This window comes from Hyla sarda, chromosome 9, assembly GCF_029499605.1.
Source record: "Hyla sarda isolate aHylSar1 chromosome 9, aHylSar1.hap1, whole genome shotgun sequence".
Taxonomy (NCBI): domain Eukaryota; kingdom Metazoa; phylum Chordata; class Amphibia; order Anura; family Hylidae; genus Hyla; species Hyla sarda.
Genome location: NC_079197.1, coordinates 67,379,754 through 67,394,054, shown reverse-complemented (window position 1 = coordinate 67,394,054; position 14,301 = coordinate 67,379,754). Strand labels below are relative to the sequence as shown.

The 14,301-nt window shown below is 44.6% G+C and overlaps 1 protein-coding gene across 10 annotated transcripts in view; it reads right to left on the bottom strand.

Moving 5' to 3' along the window:
* Positions 1 to 14,301, bottom strand: part of LOC130290823 (diacylglycerol kinase eta-like) — a 1,161,394-nt gene that overhangs the window by 351,786 nt on the left and 795,307 nt on the right. For all 10 annotated transcript variants that reach the window (XR_008847710.1, XM_056538928.1, XM_056538925.1 and 7 more), the window contains one exon: positions 10,149 to 10,242. Coding sequence is in view for 9 of the 10 variants with exons in the window: in XM_056538928.1 (XP_056394903.1) it covers positions 10,149 to 10,242 (94 nt within the window). In the remaining variant the exon portion in view is untranslated. The remainder of the gene's footprint in view (positions 1 to 10,148; positions 10,243 to 14,301) is intronic.

Genomic DNA, 14,301 nt, shown 5'->3' with positions numbered 1-14,301 from the left:
GGGAGGGGTTAATCTGGGGGTACTACCTGACTACTGAGGGGCCCAGATTAACTCCCTCCTCACCCAGTAGGAAGCTAGTACCCCAGATTAAACCCCCCCCCAGTAGGCAGGTAGTACCCCCTGTACCACAGGAGGGGGTTCATCTGGGGGTGCTACCTTCCTACTGGGGGGGAGGGGGTTAATCTGGGGGTACTACCAGACTACTGGGGGGGCCCAGATTAACCCCCCTCCCCCCAGTAGGCAGGTAGTACCCCCAGATTAACCCCCTCCTCCCCCAGTAGGAAGGTAGTACCCCAGATTAATCCCCTTCCCCCCAATAGGCAGGTTGTACCCCAGACTAAACCCCTCCCCTCCCCCCAGACCAGTGGCGTTGCGACCCGGGTGCGGGGGGTGCGGCCCACACCGGGTGACACCAACCTAATGGGGTGACACCAAGACGCTCCGCAGCACCCACACCCTCTCCCCAGCTACACTGACACCCCCCTATGTGCCCGACCGGCCTCCCATCCATCAGCACACCCCCCCTGTGCTGTGTGTGCAGTGCGCCCGTCCGTTAGCAACCCCCCCCCCTTTCAGTGCGCCCGTCCGTCATCACGCCCCCCCCCCCCCCTCACCTTCACCAGTACTGTGTCCGGCCTCCGCTCCCACGTCTGCGCCGGCCTGACGTCACACCGCATGGCCGCGCAGGAGGACGTCAGTTACTCACTCGCATTGCGCCCGGTGAGAAGGATCGCTGCGCTGGATGGGTGAGTGTGTGTGTCTGTCTCTATCTATGTTTGTGTGTGTGACTCTGTGTGTGTGTGTGTGTGTGTGACTGTGTGTGTTTGTGTGACTCTGTGTATTTGTGTGACTCTGTGTGTGTGTGTGTGTGTGACTCTGTGTATTTGTGTGACTCTGTGTGTGACTGTGTGTGACTCTGTGTGTGTGTGACTCTGTGCGTCTGTCTGTGAGTGTGTGTCTCTCTGTGTTGTATGTGTTTTTTTTTTTTGTGTGTGTGCATGTGTGTGTGCGTGTGTGTGTGTGTGTGTGTGTGTGTGAGGAGACTTTGATGCATTGTGGGGAACCTGCAAGGGAACCTGCGGCCTAATGTGGGGAGTCTATGCTGCCTAATGTGGGGAGTCTATGCTACCTAATGTGCGGAGTATATGCTACCTAATGTGCGGAGTCTATGATACCTAATGTGCGGAGTCTATGCTACCTAATGTGGGGAGTCTATGCTACCTAATGTGGGGAGTCTATGCTACCTAATGTGGGGAATCTGTGCTACCGAATGTGGGGAAACTGCAACCTAATGTGGGGTAACTGGTACCTACCTAATGTGGGGAAACTGGTACCAAATGTGGGGAATCTATGCTGCCTAATGTGGGGAAAAGATGCTACCTAATGTGGGGAAACTGCTACCTACCTAATGTGGGGGAACTGCTGCCTACCTAATGCTCCCCCCCTGGCAGTAGCACCCTCATCATCTGCCAGCAACTACCCCCCCCCCCCAGCAGCACCTCCATCAGCAGATCCTGATGGTGGATGATGGCGGTGATACTGCCAGGGGGGATGGCCAGTAGCACCCTCATCATCCTTCAGCAACACCCCCCCCCCAGTAGTAGCACCCCGATCATCCACTAGCAACACCACCAATACCCCCCTCCCGTGGTAATAGCATCAGCTAACGGATGTTGAGGGGTGTTACTGCGGTTGTGGTATTATATTCAGAGGGTGCACTGTATGGCAACGTTATATTCAGAGGGCGCAGTTTGTGGTAGTGTTATATTCAGAGGGCACAGTGGGTGGTAGTATTATATTCAGAGGGCGCAGTTTGTGGTAGTATTATTAGAGATGAGCGAACTTACAGTAAATTCGATTCGTCACGAACTTGTTGGCTCAGCAGTTGATGACTTATCCTGCGTAAATTAGTTCAGCCTTCAGGTGCTCCGGTGGGCTGGAAAAGGTGGATACATTCATAGGAAAGATTCTCCTAGGACAATATCCACCTTTTCCAGCCCACGGGAGCACCTGAAAGCTGAACTAATTTATGCAGGAAAAGCCATCAACTGCCGAGCCGAGAAGTTTGTGACGAGTTGAATTTACAGTAGTTTGCTCATCTCTAAGTATTATATTCAGAAGGCGCAGTGGGTGGTAGTAATATATTCAGAGTGTACAGTATGTGTTGGTATTATATTCAGAGGGTACAGTATGTGATAGTATTATATTCAGGGGTACAGTATGTGATAGTATTATATTCAGGGGTACAGTATGTGGCAGATTTATATTCAGAGGGTACAGTATATGGTAGTATTATATTCAGAGGGTACAGTATGTGATAGTATTATATTCAGGGGTACAGTATGTGGCAGATTTATATTCAGAGTGTACAGTATGTGTTGGTATTATATTCAGAATGTACAGTGTGTGGTATTATTATATTCAGTGGGTATGGTGTATGGAAGGTTTATAATCAAAGAGTATAGTGTATAGTAGTATTATATTTAGAGGATACAGTGTCTGGCAGGTTTATAATAATAATTGTTTTCATATAGAGGATGAGAATGCGCTGACATAGTGAGGAGACGTCTGGGCGTCACATTCTACAGAGAGAAGTTTTAGCTGGACCAGGCGGTATGTACCATCTGAATTAGATAAGGGAAGACTATAGAGAAGACGTCACTGATATCATTGTGTATTCTCCTCTCTGTGTCCTATCAGAGCTGTAGTCACTTGTAAGTTCTACAGTTATGGTCAGTGAAACTACAACTCCCAGCATAACCTCACCACTGCATAAAGGGGTACTCTACTGGAAAACATTTTTTTTAATCAACTGGTGCTATAAAGTTAAACAGATTTGTAAATTACTTCTATTTAAAAATCTTAATCCTTCCAGTACTTATTAGTTGCTGTATAAGCGATTCACAGGAAGTTATTTTCTTTTTTAATTTATTTTCTGTCTGACCACAGTGCTCTGTGCTGACACCTCTGTCCATGTCAAGAACTGTCCATAGTAGGAGCAAATCCCCATAGCCACCCTATCCTGCTCTGGACAGTTCCTGACATGAACAGAGGTGTCAGCAAATAGCACTGTGGTCAGATTGGAAAGAACTACGCAACTTCCTGTGGAGCATACACCAGTTTATAAGTACTGTAAGTATTAAGATTTTAAATAGAAGTAATTTAAAAATCTGTTTAACTTTCTGGCACCAGTTGATATAAAAGTAAATGTTTTCCAGTGGAGTACCCCTTTAAGTAATTCTGGGAGCTGTATATTTAAATGGTGAAAACTTCTTTAACACTTTCCCATTCTGTGGCAACTGGTATATCTGATTATTATACTGGAATTTCTCACAATGCGCTACAACAGCGGTGTCTGTCACAACAGGCTAAAAACTTACTGGGGGGAGGGGGGAGGTATGGGGGTGACACCATTTTCTACCGCACCGGGTGACACCAACCCTAGCAACGCCACTGCCCCAGACCCAGTAGGCAAGTAGTTAGGGGTACTCACCCCAGTCAGGGTCACTGAAATGTAACTGACGCCACACGACGCGCACAGTCACATGACACGTCACATCACGCTCTATGGCCGGTGTTAGGATGCCCTGGGACTCAGCGTGACGTCATGTGACGCACGAACATATGAATTCCGGACCAGAGGTGAGCTGGGGTGGGGCACAAAAGGAGCCGGAGGCAGCGACTTCAGACTCCCGCTCCAGACAAGCTCTAGCACTGCTGGCCCGGCAGGCCGACAGGGCGAGCTGCCTGCTGAACGGGATAGGGAAGGAGGACAGGCAAACACAGGCTCTGCTTCGGGGCCCCGGGCCAGCTCGGGGCCCCAAGCAATTGCTTGGTTTGCCTGTCCTCTTCCGACGGGCCTGCATAGGGGCTTCCTAAATGCGGCATGCCCCCAGAGCAAAATTCGCTTTCAAAAAGCCAAATGTGACTCCTTCTCTTCTGAGACCTGTAGTGCGCCAGCAGAGCACTTTTCACCCCCATATGGGGTGTTTTCTGAATCGGGAGAAATTGGGCTTCAAATTTTGGGGGGGTATTTTCTGTTATTACCCTTTTTAAAATTGTAAAAATTTTGGGAAACCAAGCATTTTAGGTAAAAAAAATATATATTTTTTTACATATGCAAAAGTCGTGAAACACCTGTAGGGTATTAAGGTTCACATTACCCCTTGTTACGTTCCCTGAGGGGTCTAGTTTCCAAAATGGTATGCCATGTGTTTTTTTTTTGCTGTTCTGGCACCATAGGGGCTTCCTAAATGCGGCATGCACCCAGAGCAAAATTTGCTTTCAAAAAGCCAAATGTGACTCCTTCTCTTCTGAGACCTGTAGTGCGCCAGCAGAGCACTTTTCACCCCCATATGGGGTGTTTTCTGAATCGGGAGAAATTGGGCTTCAAATTTTTGGGGGTATTTTCCGCTATTACCCTTTTTAAAAATGTAAACATTTTGGGAAAACAAGCATTTTAGGTAAAAAAAAAATTTTTTTTTTTACATATGCAAAAGTCGTGAAACACCTGTAGGGCATTAAGGTTCACATTACCCCTTGTTACGTTCCCCGAGGGGTCTAGTTTCCAAAATGGTATGCCATGTGTTTTTTTTTTTTGCTGTTCTGGCACCATAGGGGCTTCCTAAATGCGGCATGCCCCCAGAGCAAAATTTCCTTCAAAAAAGCCAAATGTGACTCCTTCTCTTCTGACACCTGTAGTGCGCCAGCAGAGCACTTTTCACCCCCATGTGAGGTGTTTTCTGTATCGGGAGAAATTGGGCTTCAAATTTTGGGGGGTATTTTCTGCTATTACCCTTTTTAAAAATTTAAAATTTTTGCGAAACCAAGCATTTTAGGTAAAAAATATATATATATTTTTTTACATATGCAAAAGTCGTGAATCATCTGTAGGGTATTAAGGTTCACTTTACCCCTTGTTACGTTCCCTGAGGGGTCTAGTTTCCAAAATGGTATGCCATGTTTTTTTTTTGCTGTCCTGGCACCATAGGGGCTTCCTAAATGCGGCATGCCCCCCAAAAACCATTTGTCGCTCCTTCCCTTCTGAGCCCTCTACTGCGCCCGCTGAAAAATTAACATAGACTTATGAGGTATTTCCTTACTTGAGAGAAATTGGGTTTCAAATACAAGTAAAAATTTTCTCCTTTTTACCCCTTGCAAAAATTCAAAAATTGGGTCTACAAGAACATGCGAGTGTAAAAAATGAAGATTTTGAATTTTCTCCTTCACTTTGCTGCTATTTCTGTGAAACACCTAAAGGGTTAATACACTTACTGAATGTCATTTTGAATACTTTGGGGGGTGTAGTTTTTATAATGGGGTCTTTTATGGGGTATTTTTATATGAAGACCCTTCAAATCCACTTGAAAACTGAACTGGTCCCTGAAAAATAGTGAGTTTGAAAATTTTGTGAAAAATTTCAAAATTGCTGCTGAACTTTGAAGCCCTCTGGTGTCTTCCAAAAGTAAAAACTCATAAATTTTATGATGCAAACATAAAGTAGACATATTGTATATGTGAACCCAAAAAAAATATATTTTGAATATCCTTTTTCCTTACAAGCAGAGAGCTTCAAAGTTAGAAAAATGCTAAATTTTCATTTTTTTCATCAAATTTTGGGATTTTTCACCAAGAAAAGATGCAAGTTACCATAAAATTTTACCACTAAGTTAAAGTAGAATATGTCACGAAAAAACAATCTCGGAATCAGAATGATAACTAAAAGCATTCCAGAGTTATTAATGTTTAAAGTGACAGTGATCAGAATTGCAAAAAACGCTCCGGTCCTTAAGGTGTAAAATGGCCTGGTCCTTAAGGGGTTAAGGGGGATATGATAAATGTATATAAGTATATTAATGGCCCATACAAAAAATATGGAGAAAAACTGTTCCAGGTTAAACTCCCCCAAAGGACGAGGGGGCACACCCTCCGTCTGGAGAAGAAAAGGTTTAGTCTCAAGGGGCGACACGCCTTCTTTACCATGAGAACTGTGAACTTATGGAACAGTCTACCTCAGGAACTGGTCACAGCAGGAAAAATTAACAGCTTTAAAACAGGGTTAGATACATTCCTGGAACAAAATAACATTAGTGCTTATGAAGAAATATAAAATCCCATCCCTTCCCCAATATCGCGCCACACCCCTACCCTCCAATTCCCTGCGGCTGCGGCACCCAGCTGTCATCACTGATCAGAGCAAACTTGCTCTGTGCGTAATGACAGATGATACATGGGCTGGAGCATCGTGACATCACGGCTCTGCCCCCCTCGTGATGTCACGTTCTGCCCCCTCAATCCAAGTCTATGGGAGGGGGCATGGCAGCCATCACGCCACTTCCGATAGACTTGCATTAAGGGGACAGGCCGTGATGTCACGAGGGGGAAGAGCCGTAACGTCACGATGCTCCGGCCCCTGTATCGCCTGTCATTACGAAAAGAGCGAGTTTGCTCTGTGCAGTGATGACAGCTTGGTGCCGCAGCCGAGATCGCGGGGGTCCCCAGTGGCAGGACTCCCGCGATCAGACATCTCTATGGGTGGAGTACCCCTTTAATATTATTTTTAATGATGTGAGGCACAATTGCTAATTTGAGGTACAAGGAGGTACTAAGTAAGTATTGACCACGTGTCTTACATTAATAATTTAATACATTTTGATGGTAGGCAATGGTTGCCCACTTCAGTGAAGCATTCCTACCTAGTCTCAGTCCATCTCTACTTCTCATTCTCTCTGAAGAAGACTATATAATAAAATATTAATTCCTTGGTTGCGGCAGTGACTCACATAACAAAACCTCACTCTTGAACGGCTGCTGTTCAGTAGGAGTCAAGACAGAAAAAAAAAATAAACACAGGGGTGCTCAATCAAGTAATGCCGTATTTATTGGCATATAACACGCATTTTTTAGGCAAAAATTTTTAGCCTAAAGTCTATCTGCGGGTTATACGCTGATAAGCCCCTGCCGTTCAATGATTTCAAGCGGGCGCTTTAAATCAATGAACTGCAGCGGCTTTTGCAGGTCCAGAGACCTGCCGTAGCTGCCCGATTCTCTGCCCCTGCCTATCCTGGGGTCCAGAGACTGCCGACGCCGCTGCCCCATTGCCTCCCCCATCCCCGGTTTTTCTGACCCTGCAGAAGCCCCCAGGAAAGGCCAGGGGAGAGAGGCCGTCACTGCCCGCTTCTCTCCCCCTGCCTTTCCTGGGGTCTAGAGCCCTGCTGCCGCTTCTCTCTCCCTGGCTATCGGCGCCGCTGCCCCTTCTCTCCCTCTGGCTATCGGCGCCGCTGCCCCATTGCCTCCCCCATCCCCAGTTTTATAATTACCTGTTGCCGGGGTCGGGTCCGCGCTGCTTCTGGCTCCGGTGTGGCGTCCTGTGTTGTTGCTATGCGCTGCACAATGACAAGTGATGTCACGTTGAAGACGTCACTCATCATTGTGCTTCGCAGCGCATAGCAACGACGCAGGAGACGCCACACCGGAACCAGAAGCAGCGCGGACCCAACCCCGGCAACAGGTAATTATAAAACCGGGGATGGGGGAGGCAATGGGGCAGCGGTGCCGGCAATGGGGCAGTGGCGCCGATAGCCAGGCCGAGAGAAGTGGCGGCAGCAGGGCTCTAGACCCCAGGAAAGGTAAGGGGAGAGAAGCGGTCAGCGACTGCCTCTCTCCCCCTGCCTTTCCTGGGGGCTTCTGTGGGGTCAGAAACAGTGTATCAAGGTATACACATGCACATACACGCACTCTCATTTTACCAAGGATATTTGGGTAAAAAACTTTTTTTACCCAAATATCCTTGGTAAAATGAGGGTGCGTGTTATATGCCGGTGCGTGGTATGCCACGATAAATACAGTAGTTAAGGGCTTCGGGTCACCACACGACAAGTCTATTGTTTCTGCATCTATAAGACGGCACATTTCCGAGGTGTCCTAGTGGAATGTCCGCCCAGAAACACATGCAGAAATTCCGCACATTTTCCTGCGTGTGAACCCGTTTTTTCCAACAACAAGAAATTCGGAAATTCTTGTGCATGACACATGCAACACAAAAGTCCTTGAAAAAGCCATAGTAAATGAGACCCAGTGTACACAGTCATATTTTGACTCTCAATGTGAGTTTCAAAAGTAAATTAGATTTACAAGGCAAGATGGCTCAGACTTACCATTGTTAATGCTCCAAACTTCTGGTGTGGTGTAATAATTACAGATGTAAAACTGACCTGTATTTTCAATGGTAAAAAACTAACACTTTGGAGGGAAGTTTTTAATGCTTGACACCTAAAATTAGCGTCAAAAGTAGCTAATTTCTGCACAATGCTCTAATTTTTTTTTTTAGCAAATAAAGCAGTTTCTTTTTTTTAACAGAAATTAGGTATGTGGAAACATTTGTGATAATTTATCACCCAAACCTACACAAACACCCTCCCCCCCCAGTCAATATTTCAAAAAAGTGTCAAAATACAGTGTGTGAACATACTGTAGACAAAGGCAACATTACAAAACATGGAAGATTTAAATTAAAGGATAATCACTATAAAAATAGCACTCTGATCCAAAATCCACTGAATTTATCATAAAGACTCACCCGGTGCATGTGTGTGTGTGTGTGGGGGGGGTGTCACTAATATTAATGTAACCCTCCACTCACACCCTTGGGCCACCATTGCACAATACTTTTCTATCTGTTCAGGTATCCACTTTGGTGGAAAGCACAAGATAATCCAGGTTCATAGATTTATGGTCCATGCAGTATATACATAAAAACAAGAAGGGGAGAAAAAACAAATCCAGCGCTCAGAGAAGCATGGTGTGAGTAAAAAGATTAATTTGACAGAAATGGGGGTGTGAACTTACTTCACAATGGGGGAGAACAGTGGATAGTAGCAATATACAACCACAGTAGTACTCCCCTCCAGGATAGCCTTCTGCTGTACATTGAATAAGGCTATCCAGGAGGGGGATACTGCTGTGGTTGTAAATTGCTACTATATTGCTACTATAAGTTTACCCCCCATTTTTGTCAAATTCATCTTTTTACTCACACCGTGCTTCTCTGTGCGCTGGATTAGTTTATTTCCCTTTATGTTTTTATATGGAACATCTAAATTAGTCAAGTAATGCAATGATATTCAAAGATAAAACAGAAAAAAGATATAAAAATAGGAATATTAACTAATGGATACATATAACAGCTTGTACATATTGAATACTGAAATACTGAAACAACACAAAATGTATACTATGTATAAAATACTCAGTGCACACTGTGATCAATATGATTCAGTAACATCCACTCAAACTGTTTAAGACATTTTTATTTTTTTCTAAAACAATATCTTTCCACTTTAAAAAGTTTAGTTCGTGTTACTATGAAACATTTGCCATATTTCAAATCTTTCATTATACTTTCACTCTGTACAAGTTCTACTTTTTGTGTTGCTTTGCAAATGCTGATGCAAACCACTATCAATACTACTGCCAAGTGAGTGATCTTTAGAACAACTTCTGCTTCTTTTGTACCATATAAGCATGAAATAGCATGCTGAAAATTAGCATCAGTACTGCAGCTACAGGTTGCAGGTGCCAGTGCAACCAAAGAAATGACACCACCAAAGAATCTTCGGGTCCAATAGAATCTAGTTTATTAAGCAATCAATTGGTGACACTGCTCAAATCTTACCAATCAAAAACCTAACCTACTGATTGTTAGGCCCCTTTCTCAATAACCCGTGCATAACGGCCGTCAAACTCTCTTATTTTGGGGAGTTTGACGGCCATCATTTTGACGGGCCATAACGGGCAATAATGGGTCCCGATGGACCCCACTATAGTCAATGGGGTCCGTTGGGCACCGCTATTTTCAGAGAGAATAGCAGGAGAAAAAGATGGTGCAAGCATTATTTTTCCTCCCGCTATTCTCCCCGGCGGTCTTGGCGGTCTTCACACTACCGGGTTATAACTTACTAGTCTCCAGCAAGTTCCATAACTACAAATATGTTTCAAAGTAGTTGATTGATCACTGGCAATTTTAGCAGCACGATCACAATACCAAAAATCAACCATGGAGCTTAGGTTTATCTATTGTCAGACAAACACCACAATGTGTCATAAAAGCTGAAAAATAATTTACAATTGAATAATTAAAGAACACTTACACAGAGTCATCAGCAAAATGAAGATGACTGAATGAGTAGGGTCGATCTAGAATAATAGATGATGTCGTTGATGAAACTGTTCCACGCCTGGATGCTGGAAAATTAAACAGGATTATTATCATCTAATGTTTTATAACATGGCAGGTTAGCTAAAGTTTTTGCATATGAATTAGACAGATCTTTTAAATTAAAAATAAAACGAGAAAACCATAAATAGAATAAACATTTACAGGTATGAAAAATCTAAGACTGTGTCTGGTATTGGAACTCGTCACCTCAAGAGTACAATGAGGTGCCAGAGCATGGATATTTTCATTTAATTACTTTTTTTTAACCCCTTCAAATTTAGAATATAGTATGTTTCTTGCCAACTCTCTTGAGAATTCCTTTATTTCAAATACATTTTCCAGACTACTGCCATTAGAATAATGATGTAGTACTACAGGCTTTAACAATGCCACATAAGAGGAGTTGGGGACCCAAAGAGAGGGAGGCAGACAAAGTTGATGTGCAAACGTGTCGATTTATTTTAGCACCTCAAATGATCATAGGAACGTAGGGGAAAAATATGCAACAGTAGACCTTTATTCCAATGTTCCTGGATGAGAGTAAGACCTTATCTCCAGGGAAGAACTGAGGTGGTTTATTACTTTTTTTTGTCTGCCTTAGGCTAGGCTTCCACACAAGATTTTTTCTGGGATTTTTGGGAAAATTTCCACCACAGTTTTTGAGCAAAAGCCGAAAGTGTATTCAAACGGAATGAGAAATATAATGCAAAGACTTATACTTTTCCTTCCTACTGGATCCACTTTTGACTTTGGCTCAAAAACTGCAGTTGAAGTTTTCAAAAATAAATAAATAAATAGCCAGAAAAAACCTGTGTGAAAAGCAGTAGACTTCTGGTAGGACACTACTAGGCAGATGGAGGAATTGGTCCTGTACCAGATTTGCATGAAATCCCTGAAAGAGAAATCTGACACAGGAACGGGCAAAAGCATGCAAGGATGTTGACAGCACGCTATTAAGAATAGAAATGACCTGTTGGATTCACTAGTATGGTTTATGTAGGAAAATTCCACTTAAGGTAGAAGCAGTACCCAGTTGCCATGCTGAGTGAGCTGAAAGTGGCATAGATAGTTACATAGTTACATAGTATGGTTGAAAAAAGGCACTTGTTAAAGGAAATCTGCAGCAAAAAAATAAATTATCCATTATTCCACAGAATAGGGGATAAGTGTCTGATCGTGGGTGGTCCGAATGCTGGGACCCCACAATCTCCTGTATGGGGCCCTGGCTCTGCCGCAGTTCTCCCGTGCAGGAGGCGTGCTGGCCACAGCATGACGTTGCGGCCGACACGCCCTCTCCATGTATCTCTAAAAGGGTGTGTCCGTCGAGTTCTCTAATGCTACGCGCATTAGCCGTCGCACAGCGCGGCAATGCCAAGACCCTGTTTCGCTGCAGATGTCCTTTAATCAATTTCAAACAAGAAGGATAAATAGAAAGGATACGGGTAGAGGAAGGGGTTGTGGGCAACAATAGACAAAAATTCTACATATGCATTAACAATATTTTGTTCTAAGAATTTGTCTAAGCCTGTTTTTAAGCCCTCAAATATTTTTGCTGTGACCAGCTCCTGAGGTAGACTGCTCCAAAGATTTACAGTTCTTATGGTAAAGGAAATGTGATGCCTCTGGAGATTTAATGGGCACTTTCCCTTTAAAAAAAACTTTTGATATGTTGTAGATACATGTCAAAAGTATTAAATGGTCAGGATCTAAGGGGGAGATTTATCAAAGCCTGTGCAGAGGAAAACTTGCTTAGTTGTCCATAGCAACCAATAGCTTGCTTCTTTCCTTTATGAAGGCCTGTGAAAAATGAAAGAAGCTATCTGATTGGTTGCTATGGGCAACTGGACAACTTTTCCTCTGCACAGGTTTTGATAAATCTCCTCCTAAGTGTTCAGATCCCAATCTAACTATAACTAGCTGGGAGAAGAGAACGCTTAGTGAGACCAAACTTACAGTATGAGTCTATAATATTGTCTTTGTCAGCCATGCTTTTCTGCTCACTTGTTCTAACTAGAGATGAGCAAATTTGTTAAAAATTTGATTCGGACGATTTGCAGAATTTACCGAAAAAATTTGGTTCAATCAGAATTTATTTCAGGCGAATCACTATTAAAAAAAGGCTGTTTCCGGGCAACAGAGAGCCTCAATAGGGGTGTATATCACTTTGCCTTGTCGTAATACATATAGGGAGTGTGCTGTGTTAGTGAAATAATACTGTTTTTCAGTATGACATGCAGATCACAGACGTTGCTATTCCCTTACGTCCTAACCAGTAGCACAGATGGGGTATTCCACCCCCCGCGAACTGGTAGGACAGATGGAAGTTTTATTGAACCTAATTAAACAATCAGTAAGACACACCCACAACCCCCTGTATAAGTAAGAGGGTCATCCTCTGCCTCATTGTGTTTTTTTCTGTCCTCCCGGACAGTGGGACAGATGGTGACCCCCTTACTCCTGTTGGAGGGGGGGGGTTTCTCTTACTTGCAGTTCTGGGCTTAGTTTGCGAGCCCATCTGCTCCTATCCTCGGAGCCGCGACTCCAATCGCGGCCCCGGCCGGAAGTGCGTCAGCGGCGTCTGACGTCACTTCCTGTTTCTCTCTTTCGCTCCCGGCTCGGTTTTTTGCGCCGTTTTTGCCAATAATGCGGCGAAACCGAGCGAGGAGCCTCTTCTATAACCCTCTAACTAATAGGGTTCCTTTTTCTCCTGTTTTTTGTAAGACAGGATTTCTCTTTCTGCAACTCCGCCTTGTGGGCGGAGTCTTGTTTTGGCGCCAGCCAGGAGGATATTTAAACTCCCCCTAGGCTGCCATTCAGCCTCCTAGAGCGCAGAGCTGTTGGTACTTCCACAGTCCTGTCTTTTTGAGTCTTAGTAGTGCATCCTTGCGGATACTACTGTTTCCCTATCTCTCTTACCTGGTCTCTTGCTGAGAACTTGGGTATTTTTATTATATTTTAGCTAGCCGCAATTTTTTCTTGCCGCTACATTATCTAATCACTCCTCTCATATTTACCTAGATATGTCGACCGAGGGCTCAGGGGATCGTGAAGGCTTGGCAAAAAGATCCGCCAAGCGCAAGCACCTCTTTTGCCATGACTGCAATACTCCCCTGGAGGATAATTATGAATTTTCCAGGTGCCCTCCTTGTAGGGCTAAGTCTCTACCTTCCCATCAGACTGAACCTACAGTCCAGGATATGTATGTGTGGGTCTCCTCTAACATGTCGGCTATGCAAGCCTCTATTGAGGAGCTGAAACACGTTGTCTCTCAGAAACGCGCCAGACCTTCTTCACCTCCCAGAATGGAGATGTCTGTGGATCAGGAGAGAGAAGAATCCAAGTCCTCCTCTTCGGATGAGGAGGTCACTGCATCTTATTTTTTTCCGCTGGAAAAGACCCAGCGTCTTCTGAGATCCATCCGGTCGGGGGACCAGGATGTTGATCCCGGGGAAGCCTCTACCTCCGCCTCTAAGGGACCTAGGGTCTTTAAAGCGGATGATACCCTTCTGTCCGTGCTTAGAACGGAATGGAAAAAAACAGAAAATGGTCCGGTCTTAACTAAAAGATTTAAGACCATGTTTCCTATACAGGAATCTCAGCTTTCTTCCTGGGGCCCTGTCCCTAAGGTTGACATGGCAGTTGCCAAACTGTCCAAGAGGACAGTGGTCCCTGCCGAGGATGGGTCTTCCTTGCAGGATCCAATGGATCGGAAGGCTGACTGTGCCATGAGGCGCTCCTACTCCACTGCTTCTGCGTCTGCATCAGTGGCGATAGCTTGCTCTGAGGTAGCAAACTTTTTGAAGACCCGTCTTTCCAACATCCAGTCGGATTTGGACCAGGGGGTTCCTAGAGATGAAATTCTTTCATCCTTCAAGACGTCCAATCTGGCCGTTGATTTTTTGTGCGATGCTTCCACCCAGCATCTTAAATTGGCCTCCAAGTCTATGGCCCTGGCTTCCGCTGGACGACGTCCTCTATGGTTAAAACCTTGGAAGGTTGACAACTCTTCCAAGAACACCTTATGTGCTATGCCTTACGAACCCGGCATTCTTTTCGGAGCTGAGCTGGACCGCATTATGGAGGGA